The sequence below is a fragment of the Sciurus vulgaris genome (assembly GCF_902686455.1).
Source record: "Sciurus vulgaris genome assembly, chromosome: 11".
Taxonomy (NCBI): Eukaryota; Metazoa; Chordata; class Mammalia; order Rodentia; family Sciuridae; genus Sciurus; species Sciurus vulgaris.
In genome coordinates, this window is record NC_136472.1 from 67,521,357 (window position 1) to 67,545,374 (window position 24,018).

Below are 24,018 nucleotides of genomic sequence, written 5' to 3' on the forward strand. Positions count from 1 at the left end.
AGAGAATAAGGCATTTTGCTAGGGCATAAAGTAAAACGAGAGAGCTACACATTTTAGAAAGGTGTTCAGAGTGTCTTTCTGGAGGTATTTATGCCCAGACTTGAAGGGTAGGGGAAAGCAAGGCACTTAAAGAGCCAGGGGAAGCATGTTTCATGCAAAAGAAAAGTATAAAAGGAGCCCTGAGTTTAGATAGAGCTGCATATATTTGAGAAATTACTAAAGAAAACCAGTGTGTCTACAGTGCAGAGGGGTTAGGGAGATTGCTTCAGGGTGAAAAGGGAAATACCTGTGAATGCAAGTCCAGGAGAGCTTTGTTACTCATGCAAGGAGCGTGGCATTCCTTTTCATCTTGGGTGGAGAATGAACAGCAGGTGTTAAGGGTAGGAGCAGAGTCAACTCAGAAGACCCCAGCAGTATTTCAGGAGAAATGTAGACTTAACATTGGCTTAGTTTAAGCTTCTCAACTAAAGAAGTGAATTAGAAGTGGGTGATTAAGAGTATATTGTGCAATTGTGCAGTCACTCTGGAAAGCAGTATGAGGATGCCTCAGAAAACTTGGAATGGACCCATCTTTTGACCCTGTTATCCCACTCCTCAGTTTATACCCAAAGGATGCAAAATTAGCATACTACAGTAACAGCCACATCAATGTTTATAGCAACTTAATTCACAATAGCTAGATTGTGGAACCAACCTAGATGCCCTTCAACAGATGAATGGATAAACAAACAAACAAACAAACTGGTATATCTATATAATGAAATATTATTCAGCCATAAAGAAGAATAAAATTATGGTATTTGCAGGTAAATGGATGAAGTTGGAGAATATCATGCTAAGTGAAACAAACCAATCCCAAGAACCAAAAGCTGAATGTTTTCTCTGATAAGTGGATGCTGATACATAATGGGGAGGGGTGGAGGAGGTAAGGGAAGAATGAAGGAATGTTAAATTGTGTAGCGGGAAAAGAAGGGAGGGTAGGGTGCAGGGTAAGGAAAGATAGTGGAATGAGACAAATATCATTACCCTATGTACATGTATGATTACACAAATGGTATGAATCTCCAGTGTGTACAACTATAGAAATGAAAGGTTGTACCTCATTTCTGCACAATGAATCAAAACGCATTCTGTAAAAATAAAAATAATAATTTGCAGATAGGATTTCTGAATTTTTTTTTTATTGTAAACAAATGGGATACACGTTGTTTCTCTATTTGTACATGGAGTCAAGGCATATCATTTGTGTAATCATAAATTTACATAGGGTAATGTTGTTTGATTCATTGTTATTTTTTTCCCTCCCCCCACCCCTCCCACCCCTCTTTTCCCTCTATACAGTCCTTCCTTCCTCCATTCTTACCACCCTCCTTATCCCAAACCCTAAACCAAACCCTAACCCTAATGCTAACCCCTCCCACCCCCCATTATATGTCCTCATCTGCTTATCAGCGAGATCATTTGTCCTTTAGTTTTTTGAGATTGGCTTATCTCACTTAGCATGATATTCTCCAATTTCATCCATTTGCCTGCAAATGCCATAATTTTATCATTCTTCACGGCAGAGTAATAGTCCATTGTATATATATGCCACAGTTTCTTTATCCATTCATCAACTGAAGGGCATCTAGGTTGGTTCCACAATCTGGCTATGGTGAATTGAGCAGCAATGAACATTGATGTGGCTGTATCTCTGTAGTATGCTGATTTTAAGTCCTTTGGGTATAGGCCAAGGAGTGGGATAGCTGGGTCAAATGGTGGTTCCATTCCAAGCTTTCTGAGGAATCTCCACCCTGCTTTCCAGAGTGGCTGCACTAATTTGCAACCCCACCAGCAATGTATGAGTGTACCTTTTTCCCCACATCCTCTCCAACACCTGTTGTTGCTTGTGTTCTTGATAATCGCCATTCTAATTGGGTGAGATGGAATCTTAGGGTAGTTTTGATTTGCATTTCTCTTATTACTAGAGATGTTGAACACTTTTTCATATATCTCTTGATTGCTTGTACATCTTCTGTGAAGTGTCTGTTCATTTCCTTAGCCCATTTGTTGATTGGATTATTTGTATTCTTGGTGAAATTTTTAATAAAATTGAATGTGTAAGGAAAGGAAGAAATTGATTATTCATTTATACATCCAGCTAATATTAATTGAACATCCTCTCTATACCAAGGTCTATTCTTGGTGCTGGGAGAGATGTTCCAGACCACTTTCATGGAACCCAGAAAGATGGGACAGGCAACTTATCACTATCAAATAATATTCCTTCAGGCAAAGGGGAGCTAAGAAGAAACAGGGTAAGGAAGCAGAATTGACAGGTGGACTTTTCATGGTGGTAATTAGGAAGAACACAACTAAAGAGGAAAGCATTTAAACTAAAATGTGACGAACAAAGGGAGTTAGCTGAGTGAAGTTCAGGAGCAAAAGTTCTCAGACATTGATTAACAAGCAGTAATGAGCTCACGGTGTTCCCAGAAACATGAGAATGCTGCTGTGGCTGGAGCAGGGAGATGGGATCAGGGACACAGGCCGGGCCTAAACATGGGATCTTTAAACTGGGTAAGAAATTTATATTTAATAAATATTTAATTCAGGTGTATATATTTAATTCAAGTCAAGTCAGAAAACCTTTGTGGTTTGGGGTAAAGAGATGAGGGGAACTGATTTAAATTTTTAAAAGATCATATTGGCTTTTGTAGGAACTGATGATGTAAAACAAGAGAGGAAGTAGTAGGAAGCAGGGTTGGAGGCTGTTGCTGTACTGACAGCACCCTCCATATTGAAATGGTCAGATTCAGGGCATTTTAGACTTGCTGATAAATTAGATATGAGAAACACAAGGAAAAGAGAGGAAGCAAGGGATGATTCCTACTTTTGAACATGAACAACTGGCTGAATGATAATCCTGTCAGGAAGAAGAGAGGAAGGAATGAATGACAAATTTGCCATTTTGTTCTGATTATAGCTGGCTTGGTTGTGAAATTAACTGGGGGAAGATTTCGGGGGAAACAAAGTTTCATAATTTGATACAATCAGAAACCAAATATTTTTATACTGAATTTATATACTAAAGAATTTACATAATGAAACCGCATAGAAATAAATAAATGAATAGAGTTTCATCAACAACTAAAAATCAACAACTAAAAATATAATAAAGGTAAAAGGGCAGTTTTTATGCTTCTTAATTTGGCACAAAGGTGCAGAGTTAACTTTAACATGATAAAATGCAGTGACTCACACAACTTCATGCCTTTAGTCAAAATGGAGTTTGAGTTATAGTTATATTTGGGAATTCTACCAAATTTAAACCTTATAAGTGGGTAACTAAATATAAAATAGAATAAAAAGAGGCATGCCTCTGTTTTAGTCAGTTTTTTCATTACTGACAAGAGACCTGACAAGAATGATTTTAGAGGAGGAGAGCAGGCAGAGGAAGATGGCGGAGTAGAGGAGGTTGCTTTCTAAGTGCTCCATGGCATGAGACCAGGAATGTGGGTAAATAGCTTCTCAGTAAGGGGAGTGAAAAGAGGGATTTCACTGGGATTTAATACTGGACTCTCAGGAGAGTTTGGGAACTCAGAAGTTTGGATATGATAAAATAAGAAAACCCTCTGCTGGTGCCAGAGGCCACCAGAACTGATTCACTATGGGCAAATCAGAGAGGGGGACTAAGAACCCAAAGTTCAGGTGGTACCATGGTGTCTGATGGTATGAAGAAATCAGAGGTTGAGGACTCGGTCAGACTAATCCAGAGGGTGATCTACACTACATCCTCAAGTATGTGAAGAGAGAGCCTACAGAATGGGAGAAAATCTTTGCTACCTGCACCTAATCTCCAGAATATACAAAGAACTCAAAAAACTTAACACCATAAAAACAAATAATCGAACCAAGAAATGGGCAAAGGAACTAAAGACACTTTTTGAAAGAAGAAATATGAACAGTCAACAACTAGATGAAAAAATGTTCAACATGTCTAGAAATTAGAGGAATGCAAATTAAGACTACACTGAGATTTCACCTCACTCTAATCAGAATGGTAATTATCAAGAATACAAGGAACAATGCAGATTGGCAACAATGTAGAGAAAAGGGTACACTCAAACATTGCTGGTGAGACTAAATCAGCGCAACCACTCTGGAAAGTACTATGGAGATTCTTCAAAGACTTAGGAATGGAACTACCATTTGACCCAGTTATACCACACTTCAGTATATATTTAAAGGAGCTAAAATCAGCATACTACAGTGATGCAGCCACATTAACGTTCATAGCAGCACAAATTCACAATAACTAAGCTATGGAAAGAAACTAGGTGTGCATCAACAGATGAATAGATAAAGAAAATGTTGTTCATGTACATAATGGGAACATTACTCAGTCATAAAGAAGAATGACTTTATGACATTTGCTGGTAAATGGATGGATCTGAAGACTGTCATGATAAGTGAAATAATCCAATCCCAAAAAACCAAAGGTCGAGTGTTCTCTCTGATATGTGGATACTAACACACAATAAGGGCAAGGGGTTGAGGAAGAATAGAAGTTCAGTAGATTAGACAAAGGAGAGTGAAGGGAAGGGAAGAGCATAGGAATGGGAAGGACAGCGGAATGAACCTGACATAACTTTTCCTATGTACCTATATGAATACACCACAGTGAATCCCAACATCATGTACATCCACATAACTGTGATCCTAATTAGAATAAGATAAATTCCACGTTTGTATAAATATGTCAAAATAGATTATACTGTCATGTATAAAAACAACAAATAAAAGATTCTTTTTTTAAGTTAGAGGGCAAAATTTTATTTGGGGCTCACATTTCAGAGGTCTCAGTCCATAGAAGGCTACCTTCATTGCTTTGGCCTAGAAGTGAGGCAGAACATCAAGGTGAAAGGGCATGGCAGAGGGAAGTAGCTCAGGATAAGGCAACGAGGAAGCTCAGAGAGTTCTGTTCACCATGAAGAAAATCTAAACACAAAGACATGCCCCCACTGACCCACCTCCAATCACAATGTACCTGTTCATAGTTACCACTCAGTTAATCCATTTAAGTGGATTAATGCACTGGTTAGGTTAAGGCTCTCCTAACCCAATCATTTCATCTCTAAACTTCCTTTCATTGCCTCACACATGAGCTTTTGGGAGACATCTCATCTAAACCATAATAGCTTCACTTTAACTCCAGCCTTGTCTAAATTTTCCTTTCTTATAATATCCATTGCCCCTATATATTATATATTGTGAATTGATAATCTAAATAATAAATAATAAAAATAAAATAAGTAACTCTAGTGAAGGGAGGGGAAGGGATATGGGGGCAGGAAGGGCAGCAGAGTGAAACAGTATTACCTCATGTACATATATGACTGCATGACTGATGTGATCCAACAGTTACAATCAGAAAAATGAGAAATTATACTCTGTTTATGCATGATTTATAAAAATGCATAAATGCATTGTACTATCACATATAACTAATTAGAACAAATAAAAAAATTAATAAAAAAATAAAATAAGCCCTGGCACTTACAAAGTTGGTTTGATAAGATGAAACTCCATGAATCCTCAGTTAAAATAATTAATTTGGTTCAATGTAAACTACAATAGGGACTTCAAGGATTAAAACATAAAAAAAAAGTAACAATGAAGGGGGATCATGTACATTCCTTCTCCATTGGATAGCCAATTTTTACCTGTTTGTTTATGTTTTTATCAGTGCATTATATATGCATAATAGCAGGGTTCATTATGATTGATTATATAAGCATGGAATATAATCTGCTTCATTTCCATCCCCATTACTTCCTCTCTCCTTCCTCTCCTTGGTCCCCCATTCTCTTTCCTCTATTCTATTGCCTGTTCTTAATTCTGGAAAATATTAATGAATGCCTTATGATGGATTACTATAGCCATAATTTTGGCCCTTTTATCTATACACCAAGGCTTCCCACCTGAAACCTAATGCTATTAACCCTATAAATTTTATTCATCACTAGTCAGTAAATATTTTACTTTTAGATATGACTAACATGTTCTTTTCAGTTTTTAAAACTTAGTTTTAGTTTAGTTATTGGTTATTGTACTTATGTATATAACATCGATTTATTACATATGGATATTAAAATGTATATATGTGTATGTAGTTTATTTAACTTTAATTTTTCTCTCCCTGCTTAGGAATTAGAATCAATAAGTAGTATATTATGCTTGCTACACCTCAAGCATATGTACCTGCTAGGGATGTATGTTAAGTTTCTTTTTTTTTTTTTTTTTTTCTTTTTCTTTTGGACATGTTGCCACCTAAAGCAGCAGATATTAGATATTCTCCTTTTCCCATTCCCACACCCTACTTCTCTTCCATCCCCCATTTTAGCTCTTCAAACTGTGGTATTTAGTTTCTGTCTCTGGTTGATAAGAAGAAAGGAGGGCAGGTGGGAACCCAGTGTCTCGAGGCAGTTGCCTCAACCACAAGATACCCATTCTCCTTCCCCCATTTTAAAGAATCCCTTAAGGCTGCTCATCTGACATTGGACACACTTGAGCCTAAACTTACAAAGAAAGTTGTTTTGGTTTGCATCTTAAGTGTCCCCCATGGCTCATGTTGAAGGATTGATCCATGGCCAGTGTTGTTTTTGGGAGCTGGTGGAACATTTAAGAGGTGGGACCTGGTAGAAGGAAGTGAGGTTACTGGGGATGGGCCCTTGCAGGAGATATATGGACCCTGACCTGTTTCCTTTCTCTCTTTACTTCCCAGTCACCATGAGCTGAGCAACTTCACTTCACCATATGCTCCCCACTATGATGTTCTTCTTTGCCATAGGCTCAAAAGTGATGGAATCAGCTGATAGGGGACTAAAACTTCTGAAACCATGAGACAAAATAAATTTCTTCTTTCTCATAAGTAACCTCAGGTATTTGTATCAGCAACAGAAAGCTGATTAATACAAAACTGGTAGTTTGCAAGTCTCCTAGAGACTAAATTTCTAGAATAGAGTGCAACTATTGCGTACAGAAAGTGCTGTATTACTATGAAACCATTGTTAAATCTCTTGACCTTCTGAAATAAATCTTAAATTCTTCATATGAAAAATTGACCCTGATACCTCTCTAGCACTTTAAATTGTTAGATAACTTTAAAACTTTGATTATTCTTTGACCCAAGAGTAATTGTATTTCTATAAAACTAAACAGTCATGCACATGGGTCAGTTCTGGGCCCCACACTGTTTTTCCCGTCTGCAGTTGGTCTAGATGAGCTGCTTCCATGGCTTCCAATAACACCATGCATGCTGAGGAACAGCAGGTCTGCATCATCTCGTGCTTTGACATGCACACGACTCTAGACTTGTCATCCTATTGAACTCTAATAGGGACCTCAAACTAAATTTGGTTCTAAAGAGTACTCTCGATTTCCCTCTGAAAACTTGCTCCTATCCAGGTCTTCAAACACTGACAATAGAACCTCTAGAAGAGGAGAACAAGGGTTGGTTTACCTCAGGTCTAGGAGGGGAAAATCCCCTGGAAACACCAGATATGAAAAGGTGGTTATTGATACTTGAACCCCCTGCTGCACATTAATTTATTTCCTAAAGGATAGTCAGAACCATCGATTAAAATATCTGCTTCTCCTGGGGGCAACCAAAATGGAATCCCCCAAGCAACTGGGTGTGCTTCGAATACTTGTCAGGGTAAAAGCTGTTTGGAGTCTGGGCATTATCAGGAGTGGCCCAGTAACCTGACTGGGTGTCAGCCAGCCACGAGGCATTACAAAAATTCCTGAGTGGGAAGTCGTTTTAAACTCAGAGCTTACAACTTACCTCATCTCGATATTGATTGGACAATGGAGATGCCGATTCAAACAGATCAGTGTTTGCCTGCAGTGCATGCCTGTCATCCTAGTGACTCTGGAGACTGAGACAGGAGGATCACAAGTTTGAGACCAGCCTCAGCCACTTAGCAAGACTCTGTCTTAAAATTAGAAAAAAAAAAAAAAAAAAAAAAAAGGTGCTGTGCTGGTGATTTAGCTCAGTGGTAAAGTGCCCCTGGCTTCAATTCCCAGTATCAAAAAACAAACAACAAACAAACACAAATCACTGTTTAAGAACATAGATTGATATATGGTAAATCACGCAGAAGGATCTCAATGCTCATGTGGCCTACACCCAGCAGGATCTTTTGCAGGTGGCATTCTAGGCAACCAAATTTTGATTTTGTAGTCCTTCAAATTTCAGAATCAGGAAAAGGGTTAGGTACATAGTAGTGAGAGTGCTACCAACCTAAGATAGCCTGATGTATTTATCTTCACTGTCACCGATAGTTTCTGTAGGAATTAGACTTGACTTTGCCTGGCATGATCCAAACAGTGCCTTAGAGACTCAGTTTTCTGCTTTTACAGCTGAACTATGTCTCCTCCCAACTGGCAAGTATCCTCAGTAAATATCTTATCTTAAATCTAATAATTGTTAAGTCATACTGACCCAGATTCTTACTGTTACTTTCCTATGATTTCTCTTGTCTCAGCTCTGATCCTCTGAGTTGGGATCCTAGTTTATTGCCCCGAGAGCAACTTTGCTTACAAGTTCTTGGGGGACATGAAGGTGTCTTTAGAAACATGTAGATGGATTCCTTCAACGCTGAAGGGCTTCAGAGTGCAAGCTGCCTACTGATCTCTGTGAGGTTCTGTGGGCTAATGATACATATTACCATTCCATTGATACAGAAAAAAGGACTTGAGAACCTGGCTGGGCCATGGTCATTGGTAGATAGTAATTTAGTGACTAGAATCAGTACTTCCTAAGCTAATGCTTAGATCAGTGACTTTCCTACTCAGCCATATTCATGAAATACCACTGGTAGTATTTTCAATAGTGGCACAGGCTGGTGAGAAACATACATCTAGACAAGACACTTAATTATTTTTCTGTTGCTATTAAAATCACATCATAAAGAAAGCCCAACCTCAAGCAGGTTGTAGAGACCTCTGCCCTTCCCCCATTCATGCCTGCCTTTCAACTGTGACCTCATCACTGACACCATATCCCCAAAGGCTGGTTCAAGAGTGGAGTAACTGCCCCCTCTAAGGGAGCCAGGTGGCTGCAGGGCTACACTGGGGAGGTGGCCTCTGCAGGACGTGGGTGAAAGGACATCACTGGACATCTGCTGATCCCAGCACCCACGTGTACTCAGTGCCACATCTAGGCTTCTACAGGTCTGTCCCCCACAGTATCCTTAGGTGGCGTGGCATTCTGTCCTCAAGGAAATATGGCACGGGCTCGGGAAGAAGCAGGGGACAGCCAGCTGGTGTCTGGTAGGGAGGCATCATCACGTATCATCCGAGTGTCTGTCAAGACCCCACAGGACTGCCAGGAATTTTTGCTGGCAGAAAATAGTAGTGTTCGTTACTTTAAAAAGCAGATCTCCAAGCGCCTTCACTGTGACATTGACCGACTGGTACTCATCTTCACTGGAAAAATCCTCAGGGATCAAGATATACTGAGCCAGCGGGGCATCCTGGATGGCACTACGGTCCACTTGGTGGTGAGGACTCGCTTAAAAGGGTTAGCCATCCATGGAACTGTGCCAGGCACCACAGGCCACAGTACCCATCGTTCTGATCCACCAGCCTCTGACGGGGCTTCGATGCTCGCCAGGCTGGGTCGGCTGGCCCGGACCTCACCTGATCTAGCTGACTTCTTTGGTCAGCTGACTCAACTCCTGATGACTGCACCAGAGTCTGTGGTGCAGTTCTTAGAAGACCCTTTAATTCAAGGTCTGGAAAGTGAGAAACAAGCAAGTGGCAGCCACATTCCTGAATCCTCGAGGCCAGTGCAGAAACGTGACTCAGCTCTCAAGACTCTGGAAACCTTGCAGAAGCGAGCCCAGCAGCAGGAGCTCCTGCAGGCAGGGAAGCAGAGGCTGGAGGCCTTGAAGGCAGTTCCAGGTGGTGACAATGCCATGCGTCCAGTCTGCTCTGATCTCCAGCAGCTCATGCTTTCCACTCTGGCCCTATTGGTCGTCTCTAAAGGCCACATCTCAGGTTCAGAGTCTTGCAAAGGAGAAACCAATGCTCATGGCAGTTCTGATACTACCACCACCGTCCCCACCGCTTCCGTGCCTGCTAGGCCATTGGAACAAGAGGTCAGTACAGGAGTGGTTACCCAGGCCAGGGGCATGGCCTCGAATCAGGCCAGTTTAGGGCACAGGACTGGTATTCCAGATTTACATTCTGGCCAAGAGCTTCCTTCCCAGGACAGCCTACAGTCTGTAGAGAAAAATTCTCTAACCAATCAGCTGAGACCTTCACCCTCTATTTTGCGCGGACTCTTGCATGCCCTACAGCAGAATCCAAATATGCTACACCAGCTGTCAACTGGCGGTCCCCTGCATCATCAAATACCACTACTTTCCATTCTCACCAATCCACGAGCACTGCAGGCACTGATACAGATAGAGCAAGGCCTACAGATACTGTCCAGGGAGGTGCCTGCGCTAGGACCATTCTTACGGGACCCAGCTAGACCACGTGGGGCTAGAGGAGTCGCAGAAAATAGGGGTGGAAGACAAGGTCATAGGGAAAACCCTATGCAACCCACCTTGGCCCTTCTTCAGTTCCTTCATGAATTGGTCCATGCCTGTTCCCAGTCTACTCAGTCCTCATTGTCCTCATACCTCCTCACCGAAGGTCGCTACCACCAAGAACTTGAGCAGCTGAAGGCCTTGGGTTTTGCTAATCATGATGCCAACCTGCAGGCCCTGATGGCCACAGATGGAGACATCTATGCTGCCATTGAGAGACTGCTAGGGATGCCACAAGCCTAGGAGCTTCTGGCTGAGGCCCACAATGCACCACCCTAGAGAGAGGGAAGAAAAGGAAGGGGAAGGGGAGGAGGAGGGAAGTCACTTATTTTAGGAATTCCTCTTACTCATGTTGTGAGCATATTTGGACAGCTCTTGTCTCACTGCCCAAGCCTGTTCTACATTAAAAAGATTGCTTGGATCTCGTGTGTGATGTAAATTGAGGGGTAGGTGGGCGAATGGGGCATTGTGTGGAAAAGTATTGATCATGTTTGACGATTTGGGGAACTTCATCTATTCTCATACCTCCAATCTCAGAGTCTTTTAAAATTTTAAACTTGAGGTGGGAAAATCCTGAGTGATCTCTATTTCACTCCAGAATGACTCTGAAGGAATTCTGGCCTTTGCTATCCCAAGAAACCATGAATTTCCTTGAGGGCTCTTGAAACTGCTCACTCTTTTACCACTGTTTTCTTTGTCTCTAGGTACAGTCTGTCAATATTTCAGAGAATGTGTAACTTCCCTCTCAGAGTTCTTCCTTTGGCATCTGCCTATGTCCAGGATCCTGCTCTGGGAAGGATCTCTACTACTTTTGAAGCACCATTATATCTTTTTTTTTTTTTTTTTTTTTTTTTTTGCAGGCTTCTTTTTAACCTGCAAAATGCTCAACTCTGCTATCTTATCAGTTATTGAAATTGATCTTTGAGGGTTGTGCACCTGAATTTCTTGTATGAAGAACCACCCCTTCCGGTGGTGGAGTTTCACCACCCTCTGCAACCAGAGACTTAAAGTGCAGAAACTGTTCCATATTTCACATTGCAAAAATATTTTACAGAATTTGATCTATGGACTTGTTTTTCCTGGAGATGTTTCCTTTAATGTGTTTTTAAAATCTTACTGAATGGTTCCTTTACTGAATGGTGCTTCTTGAGAGTATATTAACCATTTTTTCTTTATTCCTCTTTCAGAGAGGAATAAAGTTTAGCCATTTTCATAGTCAACTATGACTCTTCTATAATAATTAGTTTAATATTTGTACTTTTTCCAGTCTACTCAGCTATCTCTGAGTATCTCAGGGGAATTTTTGACTCAGTATTTCCAAACATATTTCAGCATTTCCACCCCCCCCCCCCCAAACCTGGACCATCCTTATTCTAAATTCTTTGTTTCCTATACCTCAGTGAATGTCAACAACAATTCCCCAATCCACCTCTACTGCAAATTTTTGATCTGTTAGTGACGTGATTCATAGAGTAGGCAGATGGAGCACGCTTCAGGGTATCAGTGACTAAAGGCAACCATGTAGAAGGATAAAAGAAATGAAGGGAGAGAGGAAGCATGTTTGGAAATTACTTAAGGGGAAATGAAATACGAAAACTGCAGAGTGAGCCTCGGGAGACAGTCAAGTCTGGGTGGATGAACAGCTGGGTTCCATGCCTCCTTGAGGCTGGGGAGGATGCCCATCTCTGAGACGGGCTCTGTGACTCAATTATGCTGTGATGCTCCATGAGTCTGAAGACCTGATGGTTGTGGAGGGTGAGGGACTGTACTTCAAATATCTCTGGGGCCTCGCTTCCCAGTACATAGTTTATTCAAAGCTGTTGGTTTGAATTTCTGAAATCAGTTACCTGTGTTTTGTCCAAGGGAGGAGAGAGTCTCTGGGACAGAGTAAGAAGGATAGAAAGGGAAGCATTCTGGGATCCTAGAAGTAGGCTTCCTCCTCCTCCATCATCATCCAGGACCCAGTGGTTAGACCCCTGAGTAGGGTGGAAGACATTATTGGCATTACTGTTAGCAAGTCTTATTGGGTGCTCTGGCCTGCTGTACCTTGATGGATAGTAGTTTACTGATGTTCACAAGTCACTCCCTTCTCTATTAAATTTATTGAATTGTAGCTTCAGGATGATAAAGGAGTCCAAAACAGAAATTTAAAAAGTAGACTTTGATGAAGCTGCAGAAGCCTCCCACCTGTGGTGAGTGCAAGCTTGGACTTTGGTTTCCAAAAAGAAACCATGGAGAAGAATTGTTCTGTGCTATATCCATGGTGCCAGTCCAGAGTAGAGGCTGTAGATCCCTCAAGCTATTAGTAACTGTGTGGGCCCTGTATACCTGATCAGTTCTCTAGTAGGACGAAGTTAACTGAGGAGCAATGGGAAAAACTACATTTGAAGAAGAGTGGTGGTATCTACTAAAATAAGTCCTTTCTGCAATACCAGTGCTGGGGTACGATTAAAATTTTAGGAAAGGGGAAGGATGCTGGGCAGAATGTGTGGAATGAATCCCACAATATTTAAATTTACACTCATCAACCTATATTATCATATACTGTGAAAAAAACAGTCACTGAGATACATTGTGGCATCATAAACTAAAGTAAGAATAGATAACAAGAAGGATAGGAAACTGGACCAGTGGGAGATGTAATACTGTAGAAAACTATGATAGCCCCATATGCATGTTTCCATTGTCATGCAACCTTAAAGTTAGAGGCACAGAGGATTAATTATTTCTACTCAATAGAAGTGCCAACTATAGATTTATAATGCAAAACCATATACAATTTCGATCACGGACATATAGTCTGCATACAGACGTTTATTCATAGAAATGTAAAAGTAAAAGGAAATCACAAAATATGATAAAATGACTTCCTTTTTAAAGGAAAAAAATTGACTGTTTTTTGTAATGTAATATCCTTAGAAACCTTTAATGTTACCTATTATTGGGAAGAGAAAAAATGAGAAATTCAGTAAGTGGTTCCTTAAAATATATTCCATCATGAGACACTTGCAGAAAAGCCAGGGAACAGGGAGATAATAACAATCCTAGCAAACATTCTTTAAAAATTAGAAGCCATTCACTTTTGAGATATTATGGTTATTCTTGTGGAATGTTTGCTAGATGTAGGGTATTGATTTCATTTTCCATCCATGTGTGTGTGTTTAATTATAAATTGGTTCTTTTAACTCAAAAAACTCTACGCCAAGAACACAAATAATCCAATTAACAAATGGACTAAGAAAATGAATAGACATTTCACAGAAGAAAATCTACAAGCAATCAACAGGTATATGAAAAAATGTTCAACATCTCTAGTAATAAGAGAAATGCAAATCAAAACTACCCTAAGATTCCATCTCACCCCAATTAGAATGGCGATTATCAAGAATACAAGCAACAATAGGTGTTGGAGAGGATGTGGGGAAAAAGGTACACTCACACATTGCTGGTGGGTTGCAAATTAGTGCAGCCACTCTGGAAAGCAGGGTGGAGATTTCTCAGAAAGCTTGGAATGGAACCACCATTTGACCCAGCTATCCCACTCCTTGGCCTATACCCAAAGGACTTAAAATCAGCATACTACAGAGATACAGCCACATCAATGTTCATAGCTGCTCAATTCACAATAGCCAGATTGTGGAACCGACCTAGATGTCCTTCAATTGATGAATGGATAAAGAAACTGTGGTATATATACATAATGGAATATTATTCAGCCATAAAGAATAATAAAATTATGGCATTTGCAGGCAAATGGATGAAATTGGAGGATATCATGCTAAGTGAGATAAGCCAATTTCAAAAAACCAAAGGACGAATGATCTTGCTGATAAGTGGATGATGACACATAACGTGGGGTGGGAGAGGGGCAAAAATGAAGGAAGGAGGGACTGTATAGAGGGAAAAGAGAGGTGGGAGGGGTGTGGAGGAAGGAAAAATAACAGAATGAATCAAACAGCATTACCCTATGTAAATTTATGATTACACAAATGGTATGCCTTTACTTCATGTACAAACAGAAACAACATATATCCCATTTGTTTACAATAAAAATAAATAAATAAATAAATTGGTTCTTTTTTTATTTTTTTGCGGTACTAGGGATTGAACTCAGGACCTTGTGCTGGCAAGACAAGCACTCTACCAACTGAGCTATCTCCCCAGCCTAAATTGGTTCTTTTAATCCCAGCATCCTCCTCTTGTCCCCCGCAGTGCGTGGAATGCAGAGTAAAAGAACAGGATCTGATCAGGTCAGAATGCCCTGGACTTGAAACAGCAGAAACTTAAACTTTTGCCTTTTGGAGGGTGGAACTACTACATCAGAAGTGGGGGTCTATTGGAGTAATTGCTTCTAATAAGTCACAAGTTATAGACCGAGGGCCAAATAAAGAACAAGTATGTCAAAGGATGCTGTAAAAGTTGGGATTTCCTATGGGGGATGCCTGGCCTAAATATTTTGTGTCCACTCTATCCAAAGTTGATAAGCTACTCAAACAAGAAATAGATGTCTGCTAAATTCATTTAAAAGTATGTAGATACAGAAGTGAAGGAATATAGCCAGGAATCAAAGTGCAGTGACTAAAGAACTAAGATGTGCCTAACTACCTGAAGTCTGCACCTACCTAATGACACCCCTTTCAACTTGACAGTTTACATTTAAAAAGTATATTATAGTTATGGTAAATATGGTAAAAGAGAGACAATGTAAGAAGAACTTTTTTTTAATAATTAAATGGAGGTAGCTGTGAAGCATTTTAAGCTATACATATAGAGAAAAAGTGCTTCAATAATGGAACTGGGCTGCTTAGCTTTTTTCCTTGAAGTAACAGCTGTAGTGCTGGTTGACATCAAAAGTGGATCCAGACAGTCTTCAATATCACTAGTGAAGGTTTCTCTGAAACTTTCAGTCTGACAAGGTCTCAGGGAGGGTAGCCCTGTCGGGACTCTTCATTCTTTCTTGTGCCATGCATCTTGTTAGCTCTGCTCGGCAATGCTGCCCTCATCCTCGTCACTATGACAGACAGTGCCCTTCATGCACCCATGTACGTCTTCCTTTGCCTTCTCTCACTGAGCTGGCTCTCAGCTACATCATGGTGCCCAAAATGCTGGCCATTTTGTGACTCCATGCTGGTGAGATTTCCTTTGTGGATACCTGGTTCAGATGGCTTGTGTCCATTTTATCTGTGCTCTGGACTGCTTGGTTCTCCTGGCCATCACCTTGGATTGATACATGGCTATCAACTGGGATATACGACCACTCTCAACTATATTGTCATGGTCAGAACTGTCGTTTTGGGCATATTCCACACTATAGCTATTGTCTCATCCTTAATCTTCATGCTGAAGTGACTTCCCTACAGTGGCCACCATGTCATGACTCATATATACTGTGAGCACATGGGCATTGCTCGACTGGCCTGTGCCAACATCGCTGTCAATATTGTCTATGGGCTGACTGTGGCTCTGCTGGCCGTGTGCCTGGATTCCATCCTCACTGCCATCTGCTGTGTCTTTATCCTCCATACTGTCTTTGGTCTTCCACTCTGTGACACCAGCACAAAGCTCTGAGTACCTGTGGTACTCAAGGTGGTTCTCCCACCTTGGTGTCCCCCTCCTTTTCTACATCCCTGCTTTCTTCTCCTTCCTTGCTTCCACTTACCATCTAGCATGTGCACATCTTTCCGCCTAACCTCTAAGCATGGTGACTTCTGTGCTCAATTCTGTCATCTATGGGACTAAAACCCAGGAGATTTGTACTCAAATGTCCTTCTGGGATTGCTTCACCTTGGGGATGATGTGTTCTAACCCTTCAGTTAAGATATTGAGGGTAGTATAAAAGCTGTGGTAGATTGTTGTGGGTGTGATGGAAAAGTATTAGGTGCACACCATAGGACTTGTTTTCTAACACTGGACATACCACTTGGTCAATCATGAGCTTATTTCTTTCCCAGTACCTCAAGTTTCTGACAGTACTACACAAGTGGGCCCATTTTAAATATGGCTGTGGGAATCCAGAATCCTGACACCTGGCTGTTGCTTACATTAACTTTTTGGGTAGTTCTAATTCTTACTTTTGTTTAGACATAACATGGACATCTGAGAGCAGACATGGGGCCCACAGACATGTATTTTAGGAGCAGAATAGCAGTTGCAAAGGCAATGAGCTTCTCTCTCTCTCTCTTTTTTTTAGACATACTATAATTGTTTGCCCACATTATTACAAAGTTTGGAACAAATATTGTCAGGGTAACCAAAGAGCTCTGCCTTGCTGAATCCAACAGTCATTCCTCAGTCACTATCCTACCAGCCTCAGTCCTGGAGTGATTCTTACATATGACACAGTAGGTCACACCTGTTCTTTGAAACACTTTGCATTATATTTTTTGGCTTTACACATTTTTAAATTAATTCTTCTTTCAAAGAATTTTCCTTATTGGTTTCCTTTGTTAGTTTCTCCTAATCTCCCTGACCTCTTCATTTTGAAGTTCTTGTCTATTTTCTTTCACTTCCTAGAGACTGAATCAGGCAAGTATTCTTCTATATCTGGTTAGTTGTCCTTGTGATGTATGTAACAAGTGGCACCTTGAAATGTCCTTGGCAAAAATTTTGGTCACAAGTTAATATGCAAAAGAGTCCTTCAGGGAGTCTGCAGTAGTGCTGACGTCTGTCCCTGCTTAACATCCTGACTCAGCTTTGACATGGGTGACACCATTCTGATATTGATAATGTTCACATTATCAGTATGATAGCATTCTAAACCGTCTCTTTGCTACCATCCTTGCCTCACATCTTTTTCTCTATTCTTGATATAGCAGCCACATTTGTTCTTTCAAACACTAAGACAAATTATATAAGGTTATAAAGTTGAAGAAGCAGGCACAGAGAAAGTCCATAATTTCCTGAAGATATACAGTTTGTGACTGACATAGATATAGGAACTTCAGCTCTTGGATTTCAGAGTGTGTTCTTAGCTTTATGCTGCTCCACAGTCGGATTCAATCACTTTGCCTGAAATCAGTGTACAGAAAGTGTGTCATAGACCCTGGCACAGAGAAGACAAAAATTATGTTTCTAACTCCTTGGGAGTTTAGAACCTCATTTAGAAAGGAGAAGCTCAGAGAATCATCCAACTCACTGGAAAAAAAAAATCTACATATTTGTAATAAAAAAAAAGCAAATTGAATGCTCCCCCCCCTGCTGAAAATCATTATTAGCATCTAAAAACAAAATAGAATAATGTGGATATGGAGTGGGAGGAAGAGAGGGAGAATAGGGGGAGTTTCCTCGGGGACCAGAGAGAATGATTTGTTTTTCTTTTAAAACTCTCTATGTAGGAAAAGTGTGCATATGGGGTAGTGTGTAACTGTGTGCTTCTGTGTGTGTGTGTGTGTGTGTGTGTGTTTTAAATAGATAGATAGATTTGGGAGTGGCGGGGTATGTTGAAATCTGGCTCTGAGATGGACTACAGAATTAGGAAGAACTTCACAGGAAAACTTCAATGCCTTATTAGGGCCAAATCCCTTAAAACAAAGTTCAGAGGGTCTCCTTCAGTACCAACTGAAAGAGCAAGGATTACAGCAAAAATAAAAAAGTATATTCAATAAAGCAAGATTCCAAGGTTAGAATTATTATAAAGTGGTTGGTTTTGTTATATGCAAAACCACACACACTTTCATAGTGGTCCAGAAGAGTTGCTTAAGACCCTGCCAGGGCCAGTTCACACACATCAAGTTGAGTCACTGGCACATGATCTCAGACTTGGACTCTTGTCTATCCTCAAAAAGTGAATTTTTTTTTTTTTTTTTTTTTTTTTGAGTACTCACATAACAACCTAGCATGCCTCTGTAGGGAAGGAGATGTAAAAATGGGTTTTGGTGGTCAGGGAAGAGTCACCTTGGGAAATGTTGCCTTCCCTCATTAAATACCAGCCTCACGTTACTTCAGACTTCAGTTATAAGTGATTGATATTGTTTCATCAAGTGCTTCAAGAAACACTGATTCATAAAACTTCTAAGGGCTGCCTTTATCTACAAACAGACCTGGATTTTAAAGCTCCCTGGAATTCTAGTCTCACCAGGCTGCCTTAAGCTCTTTCAGTGTCCTTTCTGCTGCCTCCTTTCTGCACCACTGTCTTGTCCCTCTTTCTCTTCCAATCTCATTTACAGCTCCACACATCTGATCTTTCTCCTTGGCCTTTCTCTGTGCCAGTAATGACTGGCAGGACAATTCCTTGTGCTCTTTAGTTGGACTTGGTTGCTCCCTGTGGCCAGAGCTGAACTTCTCTTTTCTTTTAGTCTCACCTGTGGATTTTGTAGCATTTTTCTGTACTTTCTTTCCTGGGTGAAAAAAATCTCTTCTTTAATCTACCATAATTCTATGGATGTACCACCATATGAATTGTTTCAGTATAATATAAATGAATAAGAATCAAATAACTGAATATCTGCTATGTAGCAAACACCATGCATTTTCTTTTCTGGGGAGGGGGGGATACCAAGGATTGAACTCAGGGGCACCTGACCACTGAGCCACATTCCCAGCCCTATTTTGTATTTTATTTAGAGACAGGGTCTCACTGAGTTGCTTAGCACCTCCCTTTTGCTGAGGCTGGCCTGAACTTCCTGTCTCAGTCTCCTGAGCTCTGTTGGGATTACAGGCATAGGCCCCTGAGTGCAGTTTAGACATGCATTTTCAATACTCGTCTCAATAGCATCACAAAGGTGCCAGTCATTTATTAATTCAACAAAAGATTATGACACATGCCAGGGAGGCCAATCATTTTGAGCAGTTGGTTGAAGTATTGGTGGATTCGCTCCTTTTAGAACTGAGATTACTGAAACACCGAGGAATATTAAAAAAGAAATTTGATTCAGGGCCAGTTCCCCTGAATCCTGAACAATGGAACACTTCATGGCTGAAAGGAAATGGACCTCAAAACACAGGACTGGAAAGAGAAAATATGGTCCCATTAAGCACTTATCTTGTCTGTTTAAATAGTATAGAATGTTGTGATAATAACTTTGTGAGTTGAGATGACATAAAGGTTTTGCAGAAATAAAACAAATTGCCCAATGATTATTGGAGATGACTTCCTCATTTTATTTCTTTATTGAACATTTTACACATAAGGCACTGTCTTCTCTACATAATTATTAAGTGTTCCTCAACATAAAATGAATAGTTAGCTATTAATATTATGCATATTTAACAGTTGACCAAACTGAAGCATAGAAACATTTAGCAACATGTTCAAAATAACAAATTTAGTAAGAGGAGGGGGTCAAGGTTCAAATCTAAGTGCTGTGAGTTCACCCTGGGTGCCTTTAACTGCCATGCTAAGTTGTGGAATTCAGATTAAAATGACTCCAAACATCTTTTTCTTAGCAATTAAACTCTAAGGATATTATTCCTACCATGAAACCCAGTGTCTTCTTAAGAGGAGAAATTGACTTATTCCTTACTAGGTCATAGCTGCTTTTGAGACAATAGTGAAAGTGGTATCATCTTTCTGGGAGATTCTGAATTCTTCAACATGGGAACGTAACATGTTTAATGTGATAACCAGTCTCCCATTTTATCTGGTGAATCTGCTTCCTTCCAAGGTTCCACCCACATAAATCCAGTCTTGTCTTGTCACAGATCTTTATCCATGTAAATGTCTCTAGAAAGCAATCCTACCCATTTATTTTTCTCATCTACTTAGAATTCATGTTGAGATCCTCCCCAAGTGAAGCAGTTTTAGAAGTCGACTCCGAATCTCCTTGGTTCTTGCTCCATAGATAACAGGATTGAGTACAGGAGGCACCAGCACATAGAGATTGGCCAGAAAGATGTGCACATGCTTTTGAACTTGGTTGTGGCCAAAGCGGTGGGTGAGGAAGGAGAAGAAGGCAGGGATGTAGAAAACGAGGATGACACCAAGGTGGGAGCCACAGGTACTCAGAGCCTTGTGTCTGGCATCTTGAGATGGAAGACGAAAGACAGCGTGGAGGATGAAGGCATAGGAGATGGCAATGAGGATGGAATCCAGACCCACGGCCAGAAGGGCCACAGTCAGCCCATAGACAATATTGACAGTGATGTTGGCACAGGCCAGTCGAGCAATGCCCATATGCTCACAGTAAGTGTGAGCCATGACATGGTGACCACAGTAGGGCAGTCGCCTCAGCAGGAAGATGAAAGGGGAGACAACAGCTATACTACGGATTAAGCCAACCAATCCAATACTGCCTATTACTGTATTGTTGAGGATAACTGTATATCTCAGTGGGTTGCAGATAGCCACATATCGATCAAAGGCCATGGCCAGGAGAACTGAGGACTCCAGAGCATAGATAGAATGGACACAAAACATCTGTGCCAGGCATCCAGCAAAGGAAATCTCACCTGCATGGAGCCACAAAATGGCAAGTGTCTTGGGTACTGTGGTGGAGCTGAGAGCCAGGTCAGTGAGTGAGAGAAGGCAAAGGAAGAGGTACATGGGTGCATGAAGGGCACTGTCTGTCACAATGACAAGGATGAGGGCAGCATTGCCAAGCAGAGCTACCAGATACACGGCACAGAATGGAATCCCAATCCAGATGTGGGCAAACTCCAGCCTTGGGATTCCTGTCAGGAAGAGAGTGGCTGGGAGACTGCTCTCACTGATGTTGAAGGCTGACATCCTTCCTTGGCAACCCAAGAGTTCCTTCCAAGGGTTGATGGTATGCCTACCCTGTAACAACAGGCATGTGGTTGAGTTACATGAAAAGATGACCTTTCTGTGAAATAATATTTGTTAGGTGTTATTCAAGCACCTCAAGAGTATTCCACTGAGTGACAACATGCCCTTAACTTTTTGACAGTGATTCGACTTTTTTTTCTCTGTTTGTAAACTATCTTCCCAGATATATGCCATGTGCTTACTTTTATATATCACCTGAAGTGCCTAGTAAGAAGCTAGACAAGTTGTGTGCAATGGTGCATGCCTGTAACCCCAGAGACCTGAGAGACTGAGGCAGGAGAATTACAAGTTCAAGGCCAGCCTCAGCAACTTAACCAGGCCATATGTAATTTCATAAGACCCTGTCTTAAAATAAAAAATAAAAAGGGCTGGGGATATGACTCAGGTTAAGTAGCCTGGGGTTAAAAACCCTGGTACCAAAAAAGCAAATAACAACACAAAAAAGGAGCTAGACAACCTGGATATAATTACATACTTCCCAATTTATTACCTATAATGATAGGAACAGTCCTGTAGGTATAATAGAAGGAGTGAGATAAGTCCTCTATGCTATCTGGGGCAATAACATGCTCAACTATGTCAGAGTCAGCTCACCCTGCAAGCCCATCAGTGTAATAACAGAATATTATGGTCAAATTAGAATAGTAAGTGTTAATAAAGACCAATGGAGGGAGAAAGCAGAGCGTGCTGACCTCGCTAACCACAAAGATCCTGGAGAATTCTATTTTGACTGTAGAGGAATACCTAGCATTATAGAATTGTCTCCTTAACATTTTTTTTGTACTTAAAAAAAGAGAATACCAGTAAACCTGAGTTTCAGTCCAGATTCTGTAACAAATCTCTCTGTTCTCTGAGAAAATTCAATTCAGAAAGGGCATGATTCTGTAGTCATTCTCTTCTTTTCTATCAGCTCACTAAGCAGCACAGGAAAAATCCCAATACCTATTTGTGTCTCAGTTTGTCTTGTCCAAACTGGGAAAGACATCATCTGGCTTACCAAATTTTGTAGGTCAGCAAAGATAAATATCAAGTTATTAAATGTTTGGATTCTCTAGATAATACCTCACCTTCCTCCTCCCTCTTCCTCCTCCTCCTCCTTCTTTCACAAGCCCTTTATCTCCTAACTGTATATACTCTAAAGTGTTTAATTATCATTCATACCCCTTTCTAACAGGAAGACCAGGTTCAGAGAGACGAACTGATGTAATTTAGATCACAGGCATGTTGCTTGCAGAACTGAAATTAGACCTCCTGTCTTCAGTTTCAGAGTGTGATGGTTGTTTCTTATCCCACAGTCCACTAATATGGTCAATAATTGAATTTCTAACTCTTCCAAAGAAACAATTTCAATTAATATCAATTCTAACACTCCAATAGCCTTTTTTAACTCACTATCTGAACACCAAAGAATCAAAGACAACTAAGGAGCCCCTTCCTGTTTACAGTGAGATTTTCAATGATAGCATAAGGTGTTGGGGCTTGGCTTTGACACTGGCCTGTGATACTAGGAGAAAGAAACTTGGATGGTGGAGTCTGGAGAGCTGAAATCACAGTCTCCCCCTCTCCTCTCTTCCTGGCCTGCTCTTGCTCTATAAGGATGTTTTCAAATGGTAGTTGCAATTTATCTGCTGCTCTCTCAGCAGCTATGGATGGGAGGGCTAGAAAGGTTAGGGTAAGAGCAGGTTTTATTTTCCTTCCTTGGAGAAACAAGGGAACTTTTTTTACAACAGGACTCCCTCCCAAAGTTTTCTCAGCATTGTGTCTCGGAGTCCTACGATGGTTGAGTTTTTTTTTTTTTTTTTTTTTTTAAATAGATTTTTTTAATTGTCAATGGATCTTTTGTTTTATTTATTTATTTATATGCAGTGATGAGATCGAACCTAGGGCCTCATACATGCCAGGCAAGCGCTCTGCCACTGAGCCACCACTCCGGCTCCAGTTTTTGAGGTTCTGGTGTTAGTCCTAGATAGCAAGACAGTTAATTAACTCATGGGTCATTTTTATTTTTATTTTTTAAAAACTGACACCGTTGCTGGCAACTCTGATTTTTAAGATCTTACCTGTATGAGAGACATGCACTTGCAGGTGGAGCGGGCTGGGTTTGGAGCTCTGATCAAGATCTGCAGTATCCATGTGAAGCTGTGTGGCAGAGGATGGTCGTGCAATGACTTGGGCAGGAGGTGTGTACCTGGATACCAAGTTTTGTTTAGGCAAGTGACATCTGTCTGCAGGTTCAGATGTGTGGTATGAGGGAGCAGAGGGTCTGAATATGCAACCTGTGTTCTCAGTTTTCTCAGCTCAGTACATGTCTTCAGCTCATCTCTCTATTCCAGCCTTCTTTGGTCGAAGGTCTTGGTAAGTGAAACTATTTATTGCTTCTCTCTGTGATGCTAAGGTGTGAAAACTCAGGTGGCCTTCTCTAGAGATTTGATTTGTGGTATGTCTGTTGAGGAAGAGAAAGAAAGTAAGCAGTTGATAAAAGAAGAAAGGAGCCAGGAAAACCTTTTGGTATTTTTGTAATGAAAGTGGAAATTAAATATCTAATCTATATGCTTTATTCTCAATTTTTATTTCTTTTCTCTTCTTTTCTTGACTCCCTTTTCTGTCCTTTTATCTGGACTTCTGTGAGCCTCCTTGAATCCTCACTCAAGGTGAATCAGCCAGAATTCTGTGCCTATAAGGGCATGGTGAAAGATGGGTCTGAATGGT

At 40.7% G+C, this 24,018-nt stretch overlaps 2 protein-coding genes across 2 annotated transcripts; one reads left to right on the forward strand and one right to left on the reverse strand.

The window, feature by feature from the left end:
• Window positions 1-9,272: 9,272 nt before the first annotated feature.
• Window positions 9,273-10,829, forward strand: LOC306640425 (ubiquilin-1-like; the record flags this gene model as incomplete). Its single annotated transcript, XM_079104703.1, has 1 exon — window positions 9,273-10,829. The coding sequence occupies one exon, from the start codon at window positions 9,273-9,275 to the stop codon at window positions 10,827-10,829; it is 1,557 nt and encodes a 518-aa protein (XP_078960829.1).
• Window positions 10,830-20,292: 9,463 nt separating this feature from the next.
• On the reverse strand, window positions 20,293-21,249 carry LOC306639854 (olfactory receptor 52D1-like; the record flags this gene model as incomplete). Its single annotated transcript, XM_079103550.1, has 1 exon — window positions 20,293-21,249. The coding sequence occupies one exon, from the start codon at window positions 21,247-21,249 to the stop codon at window positions 20,293-20,295; it is 957 nt and encodes a 318-aa protein (XP_078959676.1).
• Window positions 21,250-24,018: the final 2,769 nt, after the last annotated feature.